Source organism: Dendropsophus ebraccatus, chromosome 3 (assembly GCF_027789765.1).
Source record: "Dendropsophus ebraccatus isolate aDenEbr1 chromosome 3, aDenEbr1.pat, whole genome shotgun sequence".
Taxonomy (NCBI): domain Eukaryota; kingdom Metazoa; phylum Chordata; class Amphibia; order Anura; family Hylidae; genus Dendropsophus; species Dendropsophus ebraccatus.
The window spans coordinates 73,280,941-73,301,475 of NC_091456.1; the positions used below are offsets into that span (position 1 = coordinate 73,280,941).

Genomic DNA, 20,535 nt, shown 5'->3' on the forward strand with positions numbered 1-20,535 from the left:
CCCTAGAATGACCCACACTAATGGCCGCTGAGGGGTGGGACTATGCAGCGATGACGTCACGAATGGGGTGGGGCTAAGTGGCGCTTAGGCCGCAAAGCCCCGCCCACATATACCAATCCAGAACAAGCACCATGACGTATAATATAAAATAAGTAATGAAAGCTGTAAAATTTACCCTTTACACCTGTGGAGCAGTCAAAATCCAAAAACGGGGTGACAGTGTCACTTTAAGCATATTACCCTTTGTCATATATACATCTTTTATTTTTTATTACATATATAAAGCATTTTTTATGCATCTTCTATGCTTAAAGTGACACTGTCACCCCCTTTTTTGCATTATGACCTCTTCACAGGTGTAAAGGGTAAATTTAGCAGTTTTCATACCTCATTTTCATGATGTTTGTTCCAGTAAAAAGTGATCTTTTATCATCTGGGATTGGGATACCTAGACGGGGCTTTACGGCCTAAGCACCACTTAGCCACGCCCCCTGTTCCACTTAGCCACGCCCCTTCCATGACATAATTCACACATAGGCCCCACCCCCTCAGCCGCCATGGGAAGGGCCGGCCTAAAGGTCTAGGCTCACCAATGGCCGCTGAGGGGGCATGGCCTATGCAGTGATGACATAACTGAGGGGCGTGGCTAAGTGTTGCTGGGGGCGTTGCTAAGTGGCATTTTGGCTGTGAAGCCACGCTCAGGTATCCCAATCCCAGATGATAAAAGATCACTTTTCACTGGAACGACCATCATGAGGTATGATAGAAAATGAGGTATGAAAACTGCTAAATTTACCTATTACACCTGTGTAGAGCAGTCATAATGCAAAAAGGGGGTGACAGTGTCACTTTACACATGTTTTACTGCAGTTTTAAACATGTGTATTTATTGGCTCATACTGGTTGTTTTTTTTGGGTATACCATGAGGGTTAACATCCTTGATACGCCACCAAGCTGATCTGTTTTCAGCACGCCCCTCCTACATTTTAGAGTTGTATTATATAAGTGTTACTTTATCATGTTGATGCTATTGACACTTGAGGTCACTTGAGGACAGGTGTTGAAATGCGTTGTGTCTTGTATCATATGTTTTATAAAATTATATTAATATCCGCTATCTAGTCTTACAAACAACTACCATCTAGGGCCTTGTGTCTAATGTTTACCTTAAAGAACCAGCTGTGCATTTCTGCATAAAATTTCACTTTCTATAAAAATAAGATTGTTTATTAGCATTTTAGAAGGAGCAAGGGGACCATTTTTAAACAGCAGCTTGGAAATGAAGATTATAGCAGCTGTAAGTTTATTACAAGTCATCAAAATGATTCCAAACCTGCACCTTCAGGGTGGAAATGACTCAGACTGGCTCACTACATTCAACAGTCTATTTTTGTACATGCATATTTATGAACAACTGCAGCAGAAAATTGCATTTTCTGTCCCACATATCACCACCTTTGATATGTTGAGGAGGCAAGTCTGCTGTATTTAAGGGGAAAATATTTTATAGCTTGACAAAAAGTAAAAAAAAAGGTACACTAAATCATCATGTACTTACCAGTGACTTGGTCAACAAGAATACGAGACGTAATAATGCGACCATACTGAGAAAACAGTTGTTCCAGCTCTTTCTGCGTCATTGTTTTTGGAAGTCCACTGACATATAGGTTTGCATCCCTAATAGACGCTGAACTGGGACGAGCATAGGAAACCTTAACAAAAAAACAAAAAAATATATTTTTATATATATATATATATATTTATATATATAGTGAAAGGTTTGAGACTATGTGCTAACATTGTATGTGTTTTAAGGTTATATGTATACATTTATAAAAATGATAGCGTTTTCTGGAAAGGTACATCTACTCTATATGAAGGTACTAAATAGATACTAAAGTGGTTTGAACCACTAATATTAAGGGTCTCAATTATAAAGTGTCACTTTAATCAACTACCAAGCAAAATCTTTGCTTACTGGGCACAAAATAATCTGCCTTTTGTAGCAACAAGGGGAGTATCCTAGTTGGACAGCTCATTTAACTTGACAGACACTAAAAAGAGCCCTGTTCACAATGCACTAGAGCACTAAGATCCATAAACTGGGTGATCAGTAAGGCAAGATTCAAGTGAGCAGGTCCAATCAGCAGCAAGTGCAATATTTTGTGGACTGTATGAAGAAAGTTTAGTGCTCGCCAAGGTAAAGGAGGATTTTTACAAGCAAATAAATTCACACATAAATGTGATAATTACTGACTCCTGCAGCTCCTGCCAATCACCCTGCTGCTCATTACTACTAGCTGCCAAGATGTGAGGTTGGAGCAGGACCTGTTTCTCAGCCAATCACTGGACAGCAGTGGTGTTCTGTCTCAGCCAGTGACTGGCTGAGTGTGCACAATCTGCTCCAACCTTTGTCATTTAGATGAAAGAAAACACAGATTTTCTAAAAAAATCTGCAACAAAATCTGCATGTAATATGAGATTTTTAACACTTATAGTAACCAACAGTGAAAAAAATTGCAACATTTTCACCCTTAATGTCCCATAACTAACTATTATATCATGGCTGTTTTAAAGGTAATCTGTCAGAACCCAGGCCCTACATGAAGTGCTGACAGTGTGCTGTAACTAGCTGTCCCCTAGTAAGCATGTTACCTGTTGGTAAATGGTCTGTGAAGTGAATTATGCACATGTGAAGTGAATTATGCACACTCTGGGGTCTTCTACTGTAAGGGTATAAACCCACACACCGTATATGCAGCGTATTTACTGCTGCGATACGCAGCAAGCTCACAGCAAAATCGCAGCAGATTAGATCTAAATAACTGAACACAGCATCAAATCTGTACCAACAAATCTGCTGCATATTTGTTGCATATCTGCTGCATATACGGTGTTTGGGTTTATACCCTAATGAATAGTCAAAGAGGATTTGTGCCTCATTTTAGCACACCTCCCCACTCCTTCTTCCTTTATGAATAATCTGCTGTCCGGCCTCCTGCTGTTAAAAGTGCAAAGAATTCCCAATCAGGTCCCAATTCATTTAAAAATTTTTATTTAATACAATCATGAGAAATATATATATTTTAAAAAACAAAACTAATATGCACCTGACTGGGAATTTGCCCAATGATACAATAATGAAAAAAAAAATATATATATTACCATCAGGGGATTTGAACTAAAGAAAGACCTGCTGGTGGTCTCTAGACAGGTGATTTACTCCTAGACCACAGCACTAACAAAGGTTAGGAGATTCCACTATATTTGATTGCAGGACAGTCCTCTGTTGGTAGACACTGACAGCTGAGTAAGCAGTAGGCCGGGCAGCATTATTCATGAAGAGGGAGGAGCAGAAAGGAAGAGGGAAGGGTGAGGCATGCCAAAGTGCAGAACAAATGCTGAGCCACAACTTTGACACTTCATTACAGTAGGAGATGTGTTATTGTGCAAAATCCACTCAACTGACAAATTACCAAAAGACAACACGGTTATTAAGGGACTGTCAGTACCAGTGGTAGGGCCCGGGTGCTGACAGATACCCTTTATGAATGTACAGGGAAGTCTTAGGAGCAAAGCCCACTCCATACCAAACAGCATAGAAGATGCTTAAGTGAAAAATATAAGCGGATAGTGGTCAGTATTTGGAAAGGCAAAGCATAAAAAAGGAAAATAAAGTAGTAAAACAAAAAACTGTGTAAATTGGGTATCTATATTTGAACTGACCCTGAGAATAAATGTCCTTTTACAGGAAAATGAGTGCTGATGGGCAAGATTGCCAGCCATTTGCTCAGTTGTTTGTATGGGCCATTTAAAGTCACTAGCCACACGTCATTAGGACAGGGTGATTTGCGGCCAATAACAGATTAAAATGACTGCAGAATACATTAAATAAGCAACATTTACAGATTACTGCTAATAAGCTTTCCTAGGAAGGCTCACTTACCTGATAATCAGCCTATATAACATATCACATTTACTGCACATTGTACAAACTAAACTCTATAAAAGTTGCAGAAATTTCTATTTCTTAAATATTTTTGTATCTGTTTTACCTTACTTCCTACGGCTGCATTCAATGTCAGACAGCGGTATTCAAATGCTGAACAATCTTACTTGAGCACACTCTAGTTTCACTCATCGCTAAAAATGTATTACTTACATCATTCCGTTCAGCCATTCTCCTAATATGCAGAAGAATGGGCTTTGTGCCGTGCTACTTCCTTGCCCTCAAGCTGCTGATTAACAGTTGTCTGCCTATATAAAGTATAGATAGACAGCTGTCAATAAGCCAGTGACCTGGTGCTCATAAATAGGACACATGTGCAGTGCTCATAGTCATCATTTTAGGGGAGGATATCTGTGAATCAGCTGCACAGAACAATGTCAGTAATGCATCATTCTGTTAATTTTCTGTCACTAGCTTATGCTACCTCTTAGAAAGCGCAGCATAAACCTACTAACAGTCTCTAAGATCTAATGTTAACCTCTACTTTCAAATAGTAATGAACAATATTTAAGTTTTAGTTAGCAAAAAACACTAAACTAACTCTTTAAATGCATCAGGTATGTTTAGGATGTATGGTCAGGACTTAAAAGTGTCACTGTCATTATAACGTTAAAAAGATAAAACCATGTGCCAGTACAGTACAGTATGTCATAAAATATGTTTAACCCCTTTGCGTCCCATGACGTACCTGGTACATCATAGCGGCGCGAGGGGACCCCGCCAGGACTCCGTTCTGAACGGGGCCGTCTCCATTACCCAACACAGGTCCCTTTGCCGCGCCGGCTAATCAAGCATCTAAATGCAGCTGTAAAACCTGACCGCTGCGTTTAAATGCTCTGTTCCCGGTGTCCCTGGTGTCTAGTGGAACGGATCGCATAGTGGGGGGGGATCCGTTCTTCTGCCCGGTCCTCAGCATCGCAATGACGCTGATCCCGGCTCGACAATACATTGCTCTGGTCTGGAGCAGGCCAGAGCAATGTATCACCGATCTCACTGATCATTGCTGTGTATATAGAAGTCTCCCTGGGGGACTTCTACTTAAAGTGAAAGATAAAGTAAAAATTTTAATTAAAAAATCCCCTCCCCTAATAAAAGTACAAATTACCCCCCTTTTCCCATTATATATATATATATATATATATATATATATATATATATATATATATATATATACACATATATATACACACACACACACATTTGGTATTGTCACATTCCTGATCTCACACGGTAAACAGCATTAACGCAAAAAAATTCCCAAAAATTTAAATTAAATAAAGTGATCAAAAAGTTGCATATACGCAAACAAGGTACCGATAGAAAGTACAGATCATGGCACAAAAAAATGACACCTCACAGAGCGCTATAGAACAAAAATGAAAGCATTATAAGGATGGGAATAGAGCAATTTCTAAACAAAGTTTTTTTTTTTTTAAAAAGGTTTTCATTTTTTAAAAGCCAACAAATAAAATAGAATACAAGTTACATATCGCTGTAATCCTACTGATGTAAGGAACATAGATAACATGTCAGTTTTACCATAGGGTAAACAGCATAAACACGAAACTCACTGAAATGAAAACAAATTCCTTTTTTTCAATTTGACAGTGCAAATGATTATTTTTCTGGGTTTCGCTAAATATTTTATGGGAAAATAAAGCCTGGCAATGCAAAGTACAATAGGTGTCGCAAAAAATAAGGGCTCATATGGGTCTCTAGGTAAAAAAAATTCAAGTGCTATGGCCTTTTAAACATAGTGGAAAAAGGAAAAGCGCAAAAACGAAAATTGGCTTTGACCTTAAGGGGTTAACGAGTCTAAACACAAAGGGGGACATGTATCATCCAGCATACGGATGATTTTCGGCGGAAAGTGCCGAATTGCGCATTATTTTATTCGCAAATGACCGATTTGCGAATAAAATATTTGCAAATCGGCACTTTCCGCCGAGTACACCGGGGGGCGAGGAGGGGGTGTGAAGGGGGCGGAACGGAGGGCGCCGACTCAGAGTCTGCGCAATTTACCATCCGTTCCGCCAAAAGATACGCCGAAAACCTACTCCAGTCCTCAGCTGGCGTAGGTTTTCGGCTGTGCGCACCAGAGCGCACGGGATTTATGTAGAGGCAGTCCACCTCTACATAAATCCCCGTAGCGCCGGAGATGCGGGGACATTTATAAGTCCGGCGTAAAAACCGCCGGACTTAATAAATGTCCCCCAGTGTCTTGTGTTTTCCCAGGTCATCTGAGCACTCAACAAAAAGGCAGCAAAGTGATTGATGAACACATTGAGCAGTAGTACTCTGTACAGGTCAGACTTCATGTTTTTTTTTTAACAAGCACAAGACTAAAGCTGCCTTCAGGACCTGGATTTAAAGTATAACTGTTTTAAAGCATAACTACAAAAAATAATTAATGTAAATTGCAAACATGATTTTAAATGTTATAACGACAGTGACACTTTAAGCCCTTCACGTCAGCCATACAACGCCCCGTACATCAGGAACATATACAGTATAAACGTTCCCGACTGTGAAAGGTTTTAATGTGTGCAGGGCCATTTCAATGCGATCAACCTTGCACACATTACTGTCCCCAGACCCGGAGTCAGCAAAAATGTACCCACTCTAGCTTTAAAAAAAAAATAAATAAATAAATCTTCAAAAAAGTTATTATTCAATTTTCATATGAATTTTACAAATGTTATCACTCTAAGGGCCTTATAAAAAAAAATAGAAAAACACTCACATACATTTAGTTAGAAAGGGTGAAGCAATTTCCTCCATGTACCATATGGATCTATTACATAAGAATGGTCAGGAAAAAAGACAGCGGTCCCTATTTGGCAGTTTGTTTCTGAGCTGAAAGAGTCCATTGTGTGGGGGAGATCTGTGCTGTTCTCTTCCTGGATGCTGGGTGATTGTATATGAGCCGCAGTCTAATATGAAGATATGTATGGGGTACTGTATGTTCACTGAGCAAACGGGGCAAAATTCTGCCTGCTTCAGTGTCAGACCACATCTCTAAAGGGAGGGCTTGCGCGCCTTTCACTCTACTCTGCTTTCCACTCAAAATATTGACATGTCAATTCTTTGAGCAGAGGAGAGGGGTGCAAGCCCTCCCATAGAGATGGTGTCTGACACTGAAGCAGGCGGAATTAGATAATAAAGTCTTATTAACTCGTCTCCATGCCCCCGCAGTGCAGCATCTCCGCTCATGGTTCCCCACCGGGCTTCTGATCAGGTTATATCATGGCCCCGCTCAACCAATCAGTGAATGAGGCGGGACACAGCTGCAGTCTCTGACTAGCTGAGCAGGTAGTTCAAGGCCCTTTGCAGATTCAGGAGCATGGACGCTGCTGGGCCTATGTTTAACTTCTACATCACTTGTATCTTGCATTGTTAGTTTGTTCTTTGTGTATAGTGAATATTTAGTTAACTGCATAGTAAACTGTAAAAGAACAAGAAATTCTTAGAATCTGCAAAGCTGCTTTTTTATTTATTCTACTTCACCTCACACAATGTTTGTTTTTTAATTTGTATACAAAAAAAAAAGTGGGAGCTACTGTACATCTATAAATGGGATGCTGCCCATGTCCTGATTACAGAACATATACAAAACAACAAAGGACAATAAATGGCGCACCCACAATCATGTAATCAATAAATGCAATATCTTTATTTTCAAAACATATAAACAAAACAGCAAATGGACATACACTTAAAAACACCTAAAAACCCAATACGGGTAAACCATCACAGGGAGTGCACATGATAACTACCAGGCCCTGTATGCCATCTATTCAGGTGGATCTCAAACCTGACTACTCCAAATATATCCCTCCTAAACTGCACGTGCTCCCAAAAAATACGTCAATAAATAGATAAATAATCAATCACATGTGAAATATAAATAATTCATAAACCAATTAATGAACATATTCAAAAAAGTGACTAAGTGCTAAACCGCCCTATCACTAGAGAGTCAAGGTTGAATCAATAAAAATATATAGTCACATATCAACCAGGGCTCTGGAATGGGGCTCCGGTCTGCAAACCCTAAGTGTATGTCCATTTGCTGTTTTGTTTATATGTTTTGAAAATAAAGATATTGCATTTATTGATTACATGATTGTGGGTGCGCCATTTATTGTCCTTCTTTGTTGTTTTGTATATGTTCTGTAATCAGGACATGGGCATGTTCTGTTTTTCAATATATCCTATGGTAATATAAAAGGATGTCGATAGAGATACTATTTCTCCAGTCATTTTCTATGGATGTCGGACTTATCTCTGGTAATTAGCATAACGCAGGGCTTAAAACAGCGATTTCTCGGTGGCGGGACCAGGTCCATGAGCGGGACTTCGTGGAAGGGGTAAGTATATGGGGCTCCACCGGGGGGTTGGGCTTTGCCCCAGGAGCCGTGGTGAAAGGTCCTCTAAGTTGAGTCTACGCATATTCCATGAGGGGAGCATACCCTAAGGGACAGCTACCTCGAACAAAACAGATATACAGAGTATCACATACCTGCTGGTAGTTTTAAGGATTGGAGAGATTAAGTAACACCACTTGACAGCTTAGGGCTACAATGACACTTTTTTGGGCTACTGATTTTATCTAGCCACAGGTGCAGTCCAAACATCTATGTTTGGCTACATGTAACTACTACACTACTTGTGGATTCTAGCTGTCATTCAACAGTTAAAACCATTAAGTGGCCCTACAAAAAATCAAAGCAAAGCATTAGCCCTAAGGGTATGGTAATGCATGGCATATTTGCTGCATGTTTTCTGCATTACATTTCCATGTAGGAAAATAGTTTATCGTCATTTTGCATTACACCCAGTGCTAAGAACCTCAGACTGAGCATCAAAAAACAAGATAAATCACAAACTGACAATTTAAAGGGGTATTCCCCCCCAATTTTTTTGCATTAATACCCACCCACCCATAGCTTTTCATCTTTCCAATATAAAGTTATTATGGATTCTGCACAGTTTTGCTGTTATCTAGCTGCATTCACCCCCACGGATTGCATAGAATCATCAGCTCTCTGTCCAACCCGACACCACTCCCTGCTCCTGGCCCGCACCCTCCGAGACGGCATCACGTGTCCTCAGTCTCTTCAATGGGCCGGGCTAGTGCTTGTAACTCAGCACACTGAAGTGAGTGAGGACACTGACAGCTGCTGATCAGTGACACTGACAGCTGCTGATCAGTGTCTCCCGACTCTCTCCCCCCCAGGTCACCTTTGTGCCCCCCGCTCCTGAGCTCACCTGTGGCCCCCACAAACAGCCCCCGTGGTCAGTGCAGAGAGCCACCGCCAGCAGGGCCAGCCCGTCGAAGGACCCCCCCTTCGGTACGCAGCAGCGGCACCCCCCCAGGGACTCACCAGGTCACCAGCAGCTCTGTCAACCCCTGCCCGCCCCCCCACTCACCGGCGACGGAGCCCCACCCCAACCCCGGACTCAGCAGCTCCAACCGGGACTTCCCAGGTCACCGGCGGCTACACCCCAACCCCCCAACCCCCCCCCCCCCCCAGCAGCAGCAGGAGCGGCGGCAGCTCCCACAGGGACTTCCCAGGTAACCCTGTAACTATGGAACGGAAGCAGCTAGAAAGACGGGAGACGGCTCAAAATTCTCAAGGGGACTTGGTGAGTAAGACCGCTAGGTCTGGGAGCATTTCATTGTTTTAGCTATTGGGGAAAATACCCCTTTAACTGCTGAGATGGCAGAAGTGTTTTCTGTCTATTACATGTTAAATGCACTCTAGGTTAGTCAAGTTAGAACTGCCACAAGTGGGAATCTGTTACAGAACCAATTATTTTAGGAATAGCTAACTTACAGCACAATATTACAATACCACAATATTACTTAAAGCAAATGGGTTGCTCTCTTGTGGCTGTGTTCTGGGAAGTTACCTGGGTGAAATCTCTCATGACTTTCACCCACCATTCAAAAGCTATGCATGTGGAAAGGTTCAAGCTCTCAGACAACAAAGCAGGTAAGTTATTCTGTTTGTATGACAAAGGCAAGGGATTTTTTGCATGGGAGCGTAACATGAGGCTGTCAAAATCTTCCTAGCTGCCTCAGAATTTTATTTTTCAGCACAATCTTGGACTCTAGTTTTGCAACTTAACTCAGCTGCCCTTGAGCTCGTACTATCAAATGCCAACAACCTTGACGAAAGCCCTTTATTGCCTCCATTAATAGCATTATTCTCGAGTCAATCCACTTTATCGCCACACCATTATAGACGCAAGCCATAATTTGTCCACTCCTCCTGGGCCTACCAGGACTACAAAACTTACACATTTTTGGGAGATTCTTGATACTCACCAGGGCCGGACTGGGACCGAAAATGGGCCCTGGCATTTCAAAGCACACAGGCCCAACTTACCGTACGGGGTTGTCTATGCATCATCTATGCAGCGTCTACCAGACAAAGATTATAGGCTCCTAGCTCCAGCACCATCATCACCTCTATACAAACTCCCCATCTATATTGCTCCACGGTGTTACAGCGCCCACGTTATGCCCCTTGTAGTATTTCCCTCTATGAAATAGAAAGGCCCCCTGTGGTCTAGTGGTCTAAGGAGCATAATGGTGGGTGTAGTAGTGGTCTGGGGGCATAATGGTGGGTGTAGTAGTGGTCTGGGGGCATAATGGTGGGTGTAGTAGTGGTCTGGGGGCATAATGGTGGGTGTAGTAGTGGTCTGGGGGCATAATGGTGGGTGTAGTAGTGGTCTGGGGGCATAATGGTGGGTGTAGTAGTGGTCTGGGTGCATAATGGTGGGTGTAGTAGTGGTCTGGGGGCATAATGGTGGGTGTAGTAGTGGTCTGGGGGCATAATGGTGGGTGTAGTAGTGGTCTGGGGGCATAATGGTGGGTGTAGTAGTGGTCTGGGGGCATAATGGTGGGTGTAGTAGTGGTCTGGGGGCATAATGGTGGGTGTAGTAGTGGTCTGGGGGCATAATGGTGGGTGTAGTAGTGGTCTGGGGGCATAATGGTGGGTGTAGTAGTGGTCTGGGGGCATAATGGTGGGTGTAGTAGTGGTCTGGGGGCATAATGGTGGGTGTAGTAGTGGTCTGGGGGCATAATGGTGGGTGTAGTAGTGGTCTGGGGGCATAATGGTGGGTGTAGTAGTGGTCTGGGGGCATAATGGTGGGTGTAGTAGTGGTCTGGGGGCATAATGGTGGGTGTAGTAGTGGTCTGGGGGCATAATGGTGGGTGTAGTAGTGGTCTGGGGGCATAATGGTGGATGCAGTAGTGGTCTGGGGGCATAATGGTGGGTGCAGTAGTGGTCTGGGGGCATAATGGTGGGTGCAGTAGTGGTCTGGGGGCATAATGATGGGTGTAGTAGTGGTCTGGGGGCATAATGATGGGTGTAGTAGTGGTCTGGGGGCATAATGGTGGGAGTAGTAGTGGTCTGGGGGCATAATGGTGGGTGTAGTAGTGGTCTGGGGGCATAATGGTGGGTGTAGTAGTGGTCTGGGGGCATAATGGTGGGTATAGTAGTTGTCTGGGGGCATAATGGTGGGTATAGTAGTTGTCTAAGGGGCATAATGGTGGATATAGTAGTGGTCTGGGGGCATAATGGTGGATGTAGTAGTGGTCTGGGGGCATAATGGTGGGTATAGTAGTGGTCTGTGGGCATAATGATGGGTGTAGTAGTGGTCTGGGGGCATAATGATGGGTGTAGTAGTGGTCTGGGGGCATAATGGTGGGTGTAGTAGTGGTCTGGGGACATAATGGTGGGTGTAGTAGTGGTCTGGGGGCATAATGATGGGTGTAGTAGTGGTCTGGGGGCATAATGGTGGGTGTAGTAGTGGTCTGGGGTCATAATGATGGATGTAGTAGTGGTCTGGGGGCATAATGGTGGGTGTAGTAGTGGTCTGTGGGTGCAGTAGTGATTTAGTCAGAACCCATACATAACACCCCCCCCAGTGCCTCCATTACTCACACACTCTGCAGCTGCTGATTCCTCCCCTGTCCCTACTGCTGCTTGCAGGGAGGAAGAGAGTTACACACAGGCGCTGCCCCCGGCTCCCGGCCTTCAGTGAGGGAGTTCATGAGATCTCTGCAGGGGAGGTCATGTGATCTCTCAGGACCCAGAACTTACATGTAAATGAACAGGCCCAGCCAATGCCTGCTCATTCTGTATGTCAGTGACAGGGCCGCCAGGGGAAGCAGGGGGCGGGGCTGCCCGGGACAGGAAGAAGAGGCCGCACCGCACTGCAAGTGAGACAGACAGCATGTAACCTCCTGATGCTGCAGGGCCGTGTGATTGGCTGGGCAGCATCAGGAGTTTACAGGAGTTGGGGGAGGAAATAGCCGGGTATAGAGGGGTCCAGACCGGCCCACGGAGGGGGCAGCCCCTCTGGCATTTGCCAGAACTGCCTAATGGCCAGTCCGGGCCTGATACTCACATTACCGACCTGTCATTTGTCCACTTTCTACTCACCAAAACTAATAACCTCTGCACAAATGGGAGAAGCTGCTGTTATGAACAGTAGGTTTCCAACTCTTACATGCAAAGAACAGACATGCACATACTTTTGGACAATAGAAAATTGATGAGAACTATGGTAATTGTTTTCTGTCAATTTGAACTTCAGACAATGATTAGCACAGAGGTTATTAAATAGCAAGAACCTTGCCAAATACCTCAACTCATTCCTAAACTATTTTTGCAGTATGAGGCCACCAGGGCTGTGGAGTCATTAAGCCACAGCTCCGACTCAAACTCCTGACTTATCTAGACCGACTCCAGCTCCTTTATAAATTGTCAGTCAGACACCAGGGTACTTATTTGCCCAACTCGTGTAAAGTAGATCTGTCTCAGATAGCTACCGGATTTAGCCACATTGGGGGTGCTAATTTACAAAGTCCATAATAAATCCAACAACATAGAAAAAAGAAGTTGCACTCACCCACTCAAGTCTTATAAAACTTTTGTTTACTTTTCTTATAAAATGGACATAGTGCGGACATGGATTAGAGCACACGCTACGTGAACGGAGTGGTGACAGCCTGTTTCGCGCTCTAAGGTGCTTCTACGGACCTACCCCTTCTCTCACCTACACTATTCAAATAGCCATACCAAACAGTGACACACATGTGAAGTGAATAAAACCATCATTAGTAACAAAACAGAGTTAAAGTTAAAAACAATACAGGAGATAGAGCATATTCAATAAACAAGGAAACTGCGATCAACGCACTCATTCATGTCTCTTGGACCTTCGGGATTTGTTCTAATTACAACAAATGCCGAAGGTAAAGGAGGCATGAATGAGCGTGTTAATCGCAGTTTCCTTGATTAATGAATAGGCTCTCTCTCTTGTATTGTTTATAACTTTAACCCCTAGACGACCCAGGGCGTATAGTTACGCCATGGAAGTCTGTCCCCAGACGACCTAGGGCGTAACTGTACGCCCTGGGTGTTTCTCCCGCTATGAAGCGTGCTCCGGAGCGGAGCGCGCTTCATAGCAGGTGGGGGCCGGCTGCAATCAGCAGCCGGGACCTCACCGGTAATGACACGCTGCAGCGATCGCGCTGCCGCGTGTCATTAACCCCTTAAACGCTGCGATCGCGGCGCGACCGCGGCGTTTAAGTGTAAGTGACAGGGGAAGTCCCCTGTCACTTACCGATCGGGACCCCCGCAGTGTGACTGCGGGGGTCCCGATCGGTAAAAAGGACTGCCGGAGGTCTCTTACCTGCCTCCGTGCGGTCCGATCGGCGATCTGCTCATTGAGCCTGCCTGTGCAGGCTCAGTGTAGCCTATGGCATAGCATTCATCAGTGTACAAATCAAACTAATTTACGTAAAAGTCCCCCAAAGGGACTTCAAATGTGTAAAAAAAAAAGTTAAAAACACCAATACACTACCCCAAAACCCCTCCCCCAATAAAAGTTGAAATCACCCCCCTTTCCCATTATATAAATAAAACATATAAAAATAAATAAACAAATAAACATATAATATACCGTAGCGTGCGTAATTGTCCGATCTATTAAAATATAACAAGCATCATTGCGAACGGTAAACGGCGTATGCGAAAAGAGGGAAAAAAAGTGCGCGGATTACCGATTTTATGTTACATTATATATATATAAAAAAAAATAATAAAAAGTGATCAAAACGTCCGATCTTCCCAAATATGGTATTAATAAAAACTAGAGATCATGGCGGAAAAAATGACACCCCATACAGCCCCGTAGGTGAAAAAATAAAACCGTTATAAGTGTCACAATAGGGCCATTTTATTTATAATTGCCAAAAAAAAGGATTTCATTTAAAAAAATTTATAACATTAGAGAATCTGTGTAATCCTGCATATGGTTGTGTTCGGACTGACCTATAGAATAATGGTATCATGTCACTTTTACCATATAGTGTATTACGTAGACACAGGAACCCCCCAAACGTTACCATATTGCATTCTTTTTTGCAATTTCTCCAATTTATATCTTCATAAATAATATATTTGAAATTCCATCATACATGTTATGGTAAAATGAAAGACGCCATTACACAGTACAACTATTCCTGTAACAAATAAGCTGTTACATGGCCCTGTAGATAAAAAACAGAGTGCTGGAGCTCTTAGAAGGGGGGGAGGGAAAAACGGAAACACTAAGATCAAAATTTGCACGGTCCACTGGGTCATTTTGGGCCTGGTCCTCAAAGGGTTAACTCTGTTTTGTTACTGATTGTTTTATTCTTTTCACGTGTGTACATGTCACTGTTTGGTATTGTTATTTGAATAGGGTGGTGACGTGAGAAGGGGGAGGTCCGTAGAAGCGCTTTAAAGCGTGAAACAGGCTGTCACCACTCCGTTCACGTAATGTCTGCTCTCATTAATGCCTGCACTATGTCCGTTTTATAAAAAGAATGAACAAAAGTTTTAGAAGACTTCGTGGGTAAGTGCAACTTCTTTTTTCTATGTTGTTGCAACACTCTATAGCAATCGTGTCATTTAAGAGTGTCAGTAACAGGTGTGGTACCAGTCACCGACTGATCGGAACCCCCACAGTCTGTCCTGTTGGATCGGTGATTTGCATCTAATCTGCTTCAGGTAGATCTCACTGATCAATGCTATGTAACAGCACAGCGCTGACCAGTATAGACAGTATAAACTAACTATTGCTTATAAAATTCCGCTAGGATGACTTAAAAGGTGTAAAAAAGAAAAAAACCTTTAAAGTGACACTGTCACCCCCTTAGTGCATTCTGACATCTCTACACAGGTGTAAAGGGTAAATTTAGTGTTTTTCATATCTTATTTCATATCATACGTCATGGTGCTTGTTCAAGTAAAAAGTGTCCTTTTATCAACTGCAGATTGTATTAAGTGGGCGTGGTCTCGCGGCACTAGCGCCACATAACCCCGCCCACAACGGCACGGTTGGCCCCGCCCCCTTGACGCCCATTGGTTGTCCAACGTAAAGGGGGTGGAGTCTAGACCTTTCGGCCAGCCTGTTCCAATGGCCGGCGAGGGGGCGGGGCCAATTGTGCCGTTGTGGGCGGGGTTATGTGGCGCTAGTGCCGCGAGGCCACGCCCACTTAATACAATCTGCAGTTGATAAAAGGACACTTTTTACTTGAACAAGCACCATGACGTATGATATGAAATAAGATATGAAAAACACTAAATTTACCCTTTACACCTGTGTAGAGATGTCAAAATGAACAAAGGGGGTGACAGTGTCACTTTAAGGGTGCGTTCACACCTACAGGATCTGCAGCAGATCTGCTGCAGATTTGATGCTGTGTTCAGTTATTTAAATGAAATCTGCTGCAGAAAATCAGCTGCAGATCCTGTAGGTGTGAATGCACCATAAAAAAGGTTTAAAATTACAAAGCCCCATCCCAATAAAAAGGTCAAATCCCCCTCTTTTCCCATTTTACAAATATGTAAAATAAACACTATTTGGTATTGTAGCATGAGAAATTGTTACCATATTATAAAACTTTGTATTATATAATCAGAAAAACAAAAAGTATTCAAACGTTTCTATTAACACCAATAAAGTACCAATAAAAACTATAGATCATACAGCAAAAAAGAGCCACCAAACCCGTAAGTGGAATACATAAAAGTGTTATGCCTCTTAGGTGAGGAGGAACACTTTTAGTGTGACCTGGACATATATCAATAATTTTTGGTACTGAAGGGGTTAAAGCCCCTTTAAAACAGTTATTTTAATTCCACTACAGACCTCTAGCTTTAACCCCTTAGTGACCGCCGCACGCATACTCACGGCAGCCACTAATGGGCTTTATTCCGATGCATACGCCTTTTAACGGCGGGCGCATCGGAATAAACCACCGCCCGGCGGCGGCAGCAGAGCGGGTGATCAGCGGTCAGTGTGACCGCTGACACCCTCCTGTAACTGCCCGGAGCGGAGGAGTCTCCGCTCCGGACAGTTTAACCCGTTAAATGTTGCTGTCCAACCAAGACAGCGGCATCTAACAGGTGCCGGTGTGTCCCAGTCGGCGCCGCAGGTCACTTACGTGATCGTGATGTCCCGCGGCGCCGTCCGGTGTCCTGGTGGTCTCCGGGGTCCTAATTAAGGTCCCCGGGGTTACCATGGAGATGCCTCATGCTGACAGGGGTGGCCGTGGCTATTGCCTGTCAGCATAAGGCATGATACAATACATTGCAGTACATGAGGTACTGCAGTGTATTGTATGCTATTGTATGAGTGATCTATTTTACACTAGTATACAGTAATGTACACTAGTGTAAAAGTAAAAAAAAAGTGAAAAAATGTGCACCAAACACAACACAGCCCCCCCAATAATAAAAATACATTACATTTCCCATACACAATAAAAGTTGACATAAAAGTAATCAAAAACACAAATCATATACATATTTGGTATAGTTACGTCCGTAACGACTATCTATAAAACTATATCAATAATTACACCGCAAGACACGCTGTAAAAAACAAACAAAAAAAAAAAAACAGTACCAGAATAGCTGTATTTTATCAATCTGCTTTAGGTTACAAACCCACTTGCCGGATCTGCAGCGAGTCTCCTTGCTGCGTTTTTGCAGGGAGACTCGCTGCAGATCCCGGCCCTATACTTTCAATAGCAGAGAAACTCGCAGCAGGGATGTACATGTACATTTTGTCTGCAGCCCGCCCCATTAACCCCCCGGCCGCCGGACATTATACATTACCCGGTCCCCGTTCCTGCTTGCTTCGGGGCTCCCGGTGTCTTCACGGCCCGCCCGGCCAATCAGTGCGCTGCGGCGGGGCAGCGCACTGATTGGCTGGGCGGAACGTGTCGGGAGCCGCTGAAGCAAGCAGGAGCCGGGATCAGGTAATGTATATCCTGCCCGCCCCCAGCCCCCGGCCGCACGATCGCCCCCAGCCCCGCAGCCCCCGGCCGCACGATCGCACGATCGCCCCCAGCCCCGCAGCCCCCGGCCGCAGGATCGCCCCCAGCCCCGCAGCCCCCGGCCGCAGGATCGCCCCCAGCCCTGCAGCCCCCGGCCGCACGATTGCCCCGCAGCACCCGCAGCACGATCGCCCCCAGCCCCGCAGCCCCCGGCCGCACGATCGCCCCCAGCCCCCGGCCGCACGATCACCTGCAGCGGGGCAGCGCACTGATTGGCTGGGCGGAACGTGCCGGGAGCCGCTGAAGCAAGCAGGAGCCGGGATCAGGTAATGTATATCCTGCCCGCCCCCCTGCAGCCCCGATCGCCCCCAGCCCCCGGCCGCACTATCGCCCCCAGCCCCGCAGCCCCCGGCCGCACGATCGCCCCCGGCACTGATTGGCCGGGCGGGCCGTGAAGACACCGGGAGCCCCGAAGCAAGCAGGAACGGGGACCGGGTAATGTATAATGTCCGGCGGCAGGGGGGTTAATGGGGCGGGCTGCAGACAAAATCGCAGCACGGATGTACATCCCTGCTGCGAGTTTCTCTGCTATTGAAAGTATAGGGCCGGGATCTGCAGCGAGTCTCCCTGCAAAAACGCAGCAAGGAGACTCGCTGCAGATATGGCAAGTGGGTTTATAACCTTAGAAAATGTTATAAAAGAGATCAAAAAGGCATATACATGTAAAACTTGGTATCAATAGAAACTACAGATCTTCCTGCAAAAAATAAGCCCAAAACCAGCTCTGTTGCGCAAAAGATAAGAACGCTATGGATCTTGCAATGTGGTGACAGTTTTTGTGGGTTTTTGCTAGGAAGATAGTTTAAAAAAAAAAAAAAACACTACACAAATGTGGTATCGCCGTAACCGTAGCGACCCAGAGAATATATGTATTATGTTATTAGTGACCGCCGATACGGATTTTTACGGCGATCACTAATGGGCTCTATTCTGCTGCCATCAGCTCTTTATGGCGATGGCGCAGAATAGTGACACGGCGCCGGTAAGGCCCGCAGCCCCCTCCTCTCAGCTATCGGAGGTAGCTGAGGGGTTGGGGTAGAATGTGGGGTCAGTGCTGGCCAGTCCCCTCACCGGCAATTGCCGTTATTACCAGTGTAACGGCGGCCACCGGTAACTGGCATTGCCAGCGCAGCTGAATGCTTTCATCTCTTCTCACAGTGAATCCACAGTGAAAGGAGATGAAAACATGTCCCCCCCCCACTGTCCCCAGAATTAACCCTAGTGACCTGGTCACTGACCCTCCCCTCCCTGGGCAGCCATCTGATCAAAGATGGCCGCCGCCATCACAGTGTACAGACTTTGTTCACAGTGATGGATTCTTAAAAATGATCAAATCTCCATTCTCTCCACCACCGGAGGTGGCAGAGAGCATGGGGCAGTGTTCGGGGACAACCCGCTGTGGTCCCAGTACAAGCGATCAGCGGTATATACTATATACAGCTGATCGCTTGTTCCAAATGGTGCCTGCACTTTTTTATCCCTGTCACCAAAGTCGAAAGCCACCCCGGATTAGCTGTTACCACCCCAGATTACCCGTAACCACCCCAGATTACCTGTAACCATCCCAGATTGCCCGTCACCTCCCCAGATTGCCTGTAAACCCCCCCAGACAGCCCATAACCATCGCAGACAGCCCGTAACCATTGCAGACAGCCCGTTGCCACCCCAGATCACCAGTGAACGCCACCAGATTGCCCGTCACCACCCCAGATAGCCAGTGAACACCAGATTGCTCGTCACCACCCCAGATAGCCAGTGAACACTCCCAGATAGCCAGTAAACACTCCCAGATAGCCAGTAAACACCCCCAGATAGCCAGTAAACACCCCCAGATTGCCCGTACCACCCATATATCCAGTAAACACCCCCAGATTGCCTGTAACCTACCCAGATTGGCACAGACTGCTCGTAACCACCCCAGATTGCCCATAACCACACCAGATTCCCTTTCGCAACCTCAGATAGCCAGTAAACACCCCGAGATTGTCCATTACCACCCCAGATAGCCAGTAAAAACCCACATATTGGCTGTAACTAAAATGACACTCCTTCCCTTCTGAGCCCTGCTGTGTGCCCATACAGTGGTTTATGCCCACATATGGGGTACCGTTCTACTCAGGAGAACCTGCGTTACATATATTGGGGTGAGTTTTCTCCCCTGTTCCTCGTGAAATTGAGAAATTTCAAACTAAACAAAAATATTATTGGAAAAATTATATTTTTTCATTTTTACAGTCTTCTTTTGAATACTTTCCTCTAATACCTGTGGGGTCAAAATGGTCACCACACCCCAAGATGTATTCTTTTAGGGGTGCACTTTCCAAAATGGGGTGACACTTGCGGGGCTTCTATTCTGCTGACACTACAGGGGGGCTGCAAACGCACCTGGCGCTCAAAATTCTTCAGCAAAATCTGAACTGGAAATGCTAATTGTCGCTCCTTCCCTTCTGAGGCCCGCTGTGTGCCCATACAGTGGTTTACGCCCACATATGGGGTACCATTGTACTCAGGAGAACCTGCGTTACAAAATTTGGGGTGCATTTTCTCTCATGTTGCTTATGAAAATGAGATACTTTAATCTTAACAAATAAATTATTGGAAAATTTCTATTTTCCATTTTTTTCCGGCCTAATTGTGAATACTTTCCTCCAGCCCCTGTAGGGTTAAAATGCTCATTATACCCCTAGATTAATTCTTTAAGGTGTCTAGTTTCCAAAATGGGGTCACTTATGGGGGTTTACAATATACAAGCCTCCTAAATCAACTTAAAAAAAGAACTGGTGCCTAAAAAAAAAAAATCAGTTTTGGAAATTTCATGAAAATTTCATAATTTGCTGATACATTTCTAAGCCCCATAACACCCTAAAAAAGTGAAATATGTTTACGAAATGAAGCCAGAATAAAGAGGACATATTCATATGGTGACTTACTAATTTTTGTCGTGTGACTTTTTTTTTTTAGAAGCAAAGAATTTCAAAGTTCGTAAAGTGCAAATTTTTCAGATTTTTCATGATATTTTGATGTTTTTCACATACGTTAAAGCATCACTGAGCTATAAGTGCATAAAGTGAGACAGGTCAGATTTTGAAAAATGAGCCATCAAATGAGAAATCA

General features: G+C 44.5%; 1 protein-coding gene across 5 annotated transcripts in view; it reads right to left on the reverse strand.

The window, feature by feature from the left end:
* ELAVL2 (ELAV like RNA binding protein 2) overlaps positions 1-20,535 on the reverse strand; it is a 155,420-nt gene that overhangs the window by 61,173 nt on the left and 73,712 nt on the right. For all 5 annotated transcript variants that reach the window (XM_069962000.1, XM_069962002.1, XM_069962001.1 and 2 more), the window contains exon 5: positions 1,560-1,713. In XM_069962000.1, the coding sequence (XP_069818101.1) occupies positions 1,560-1,713 (154 nt within the window). The remainder of the gene's footprint in view (positions 1-1,559; positions 1,714-20,535) is intronic.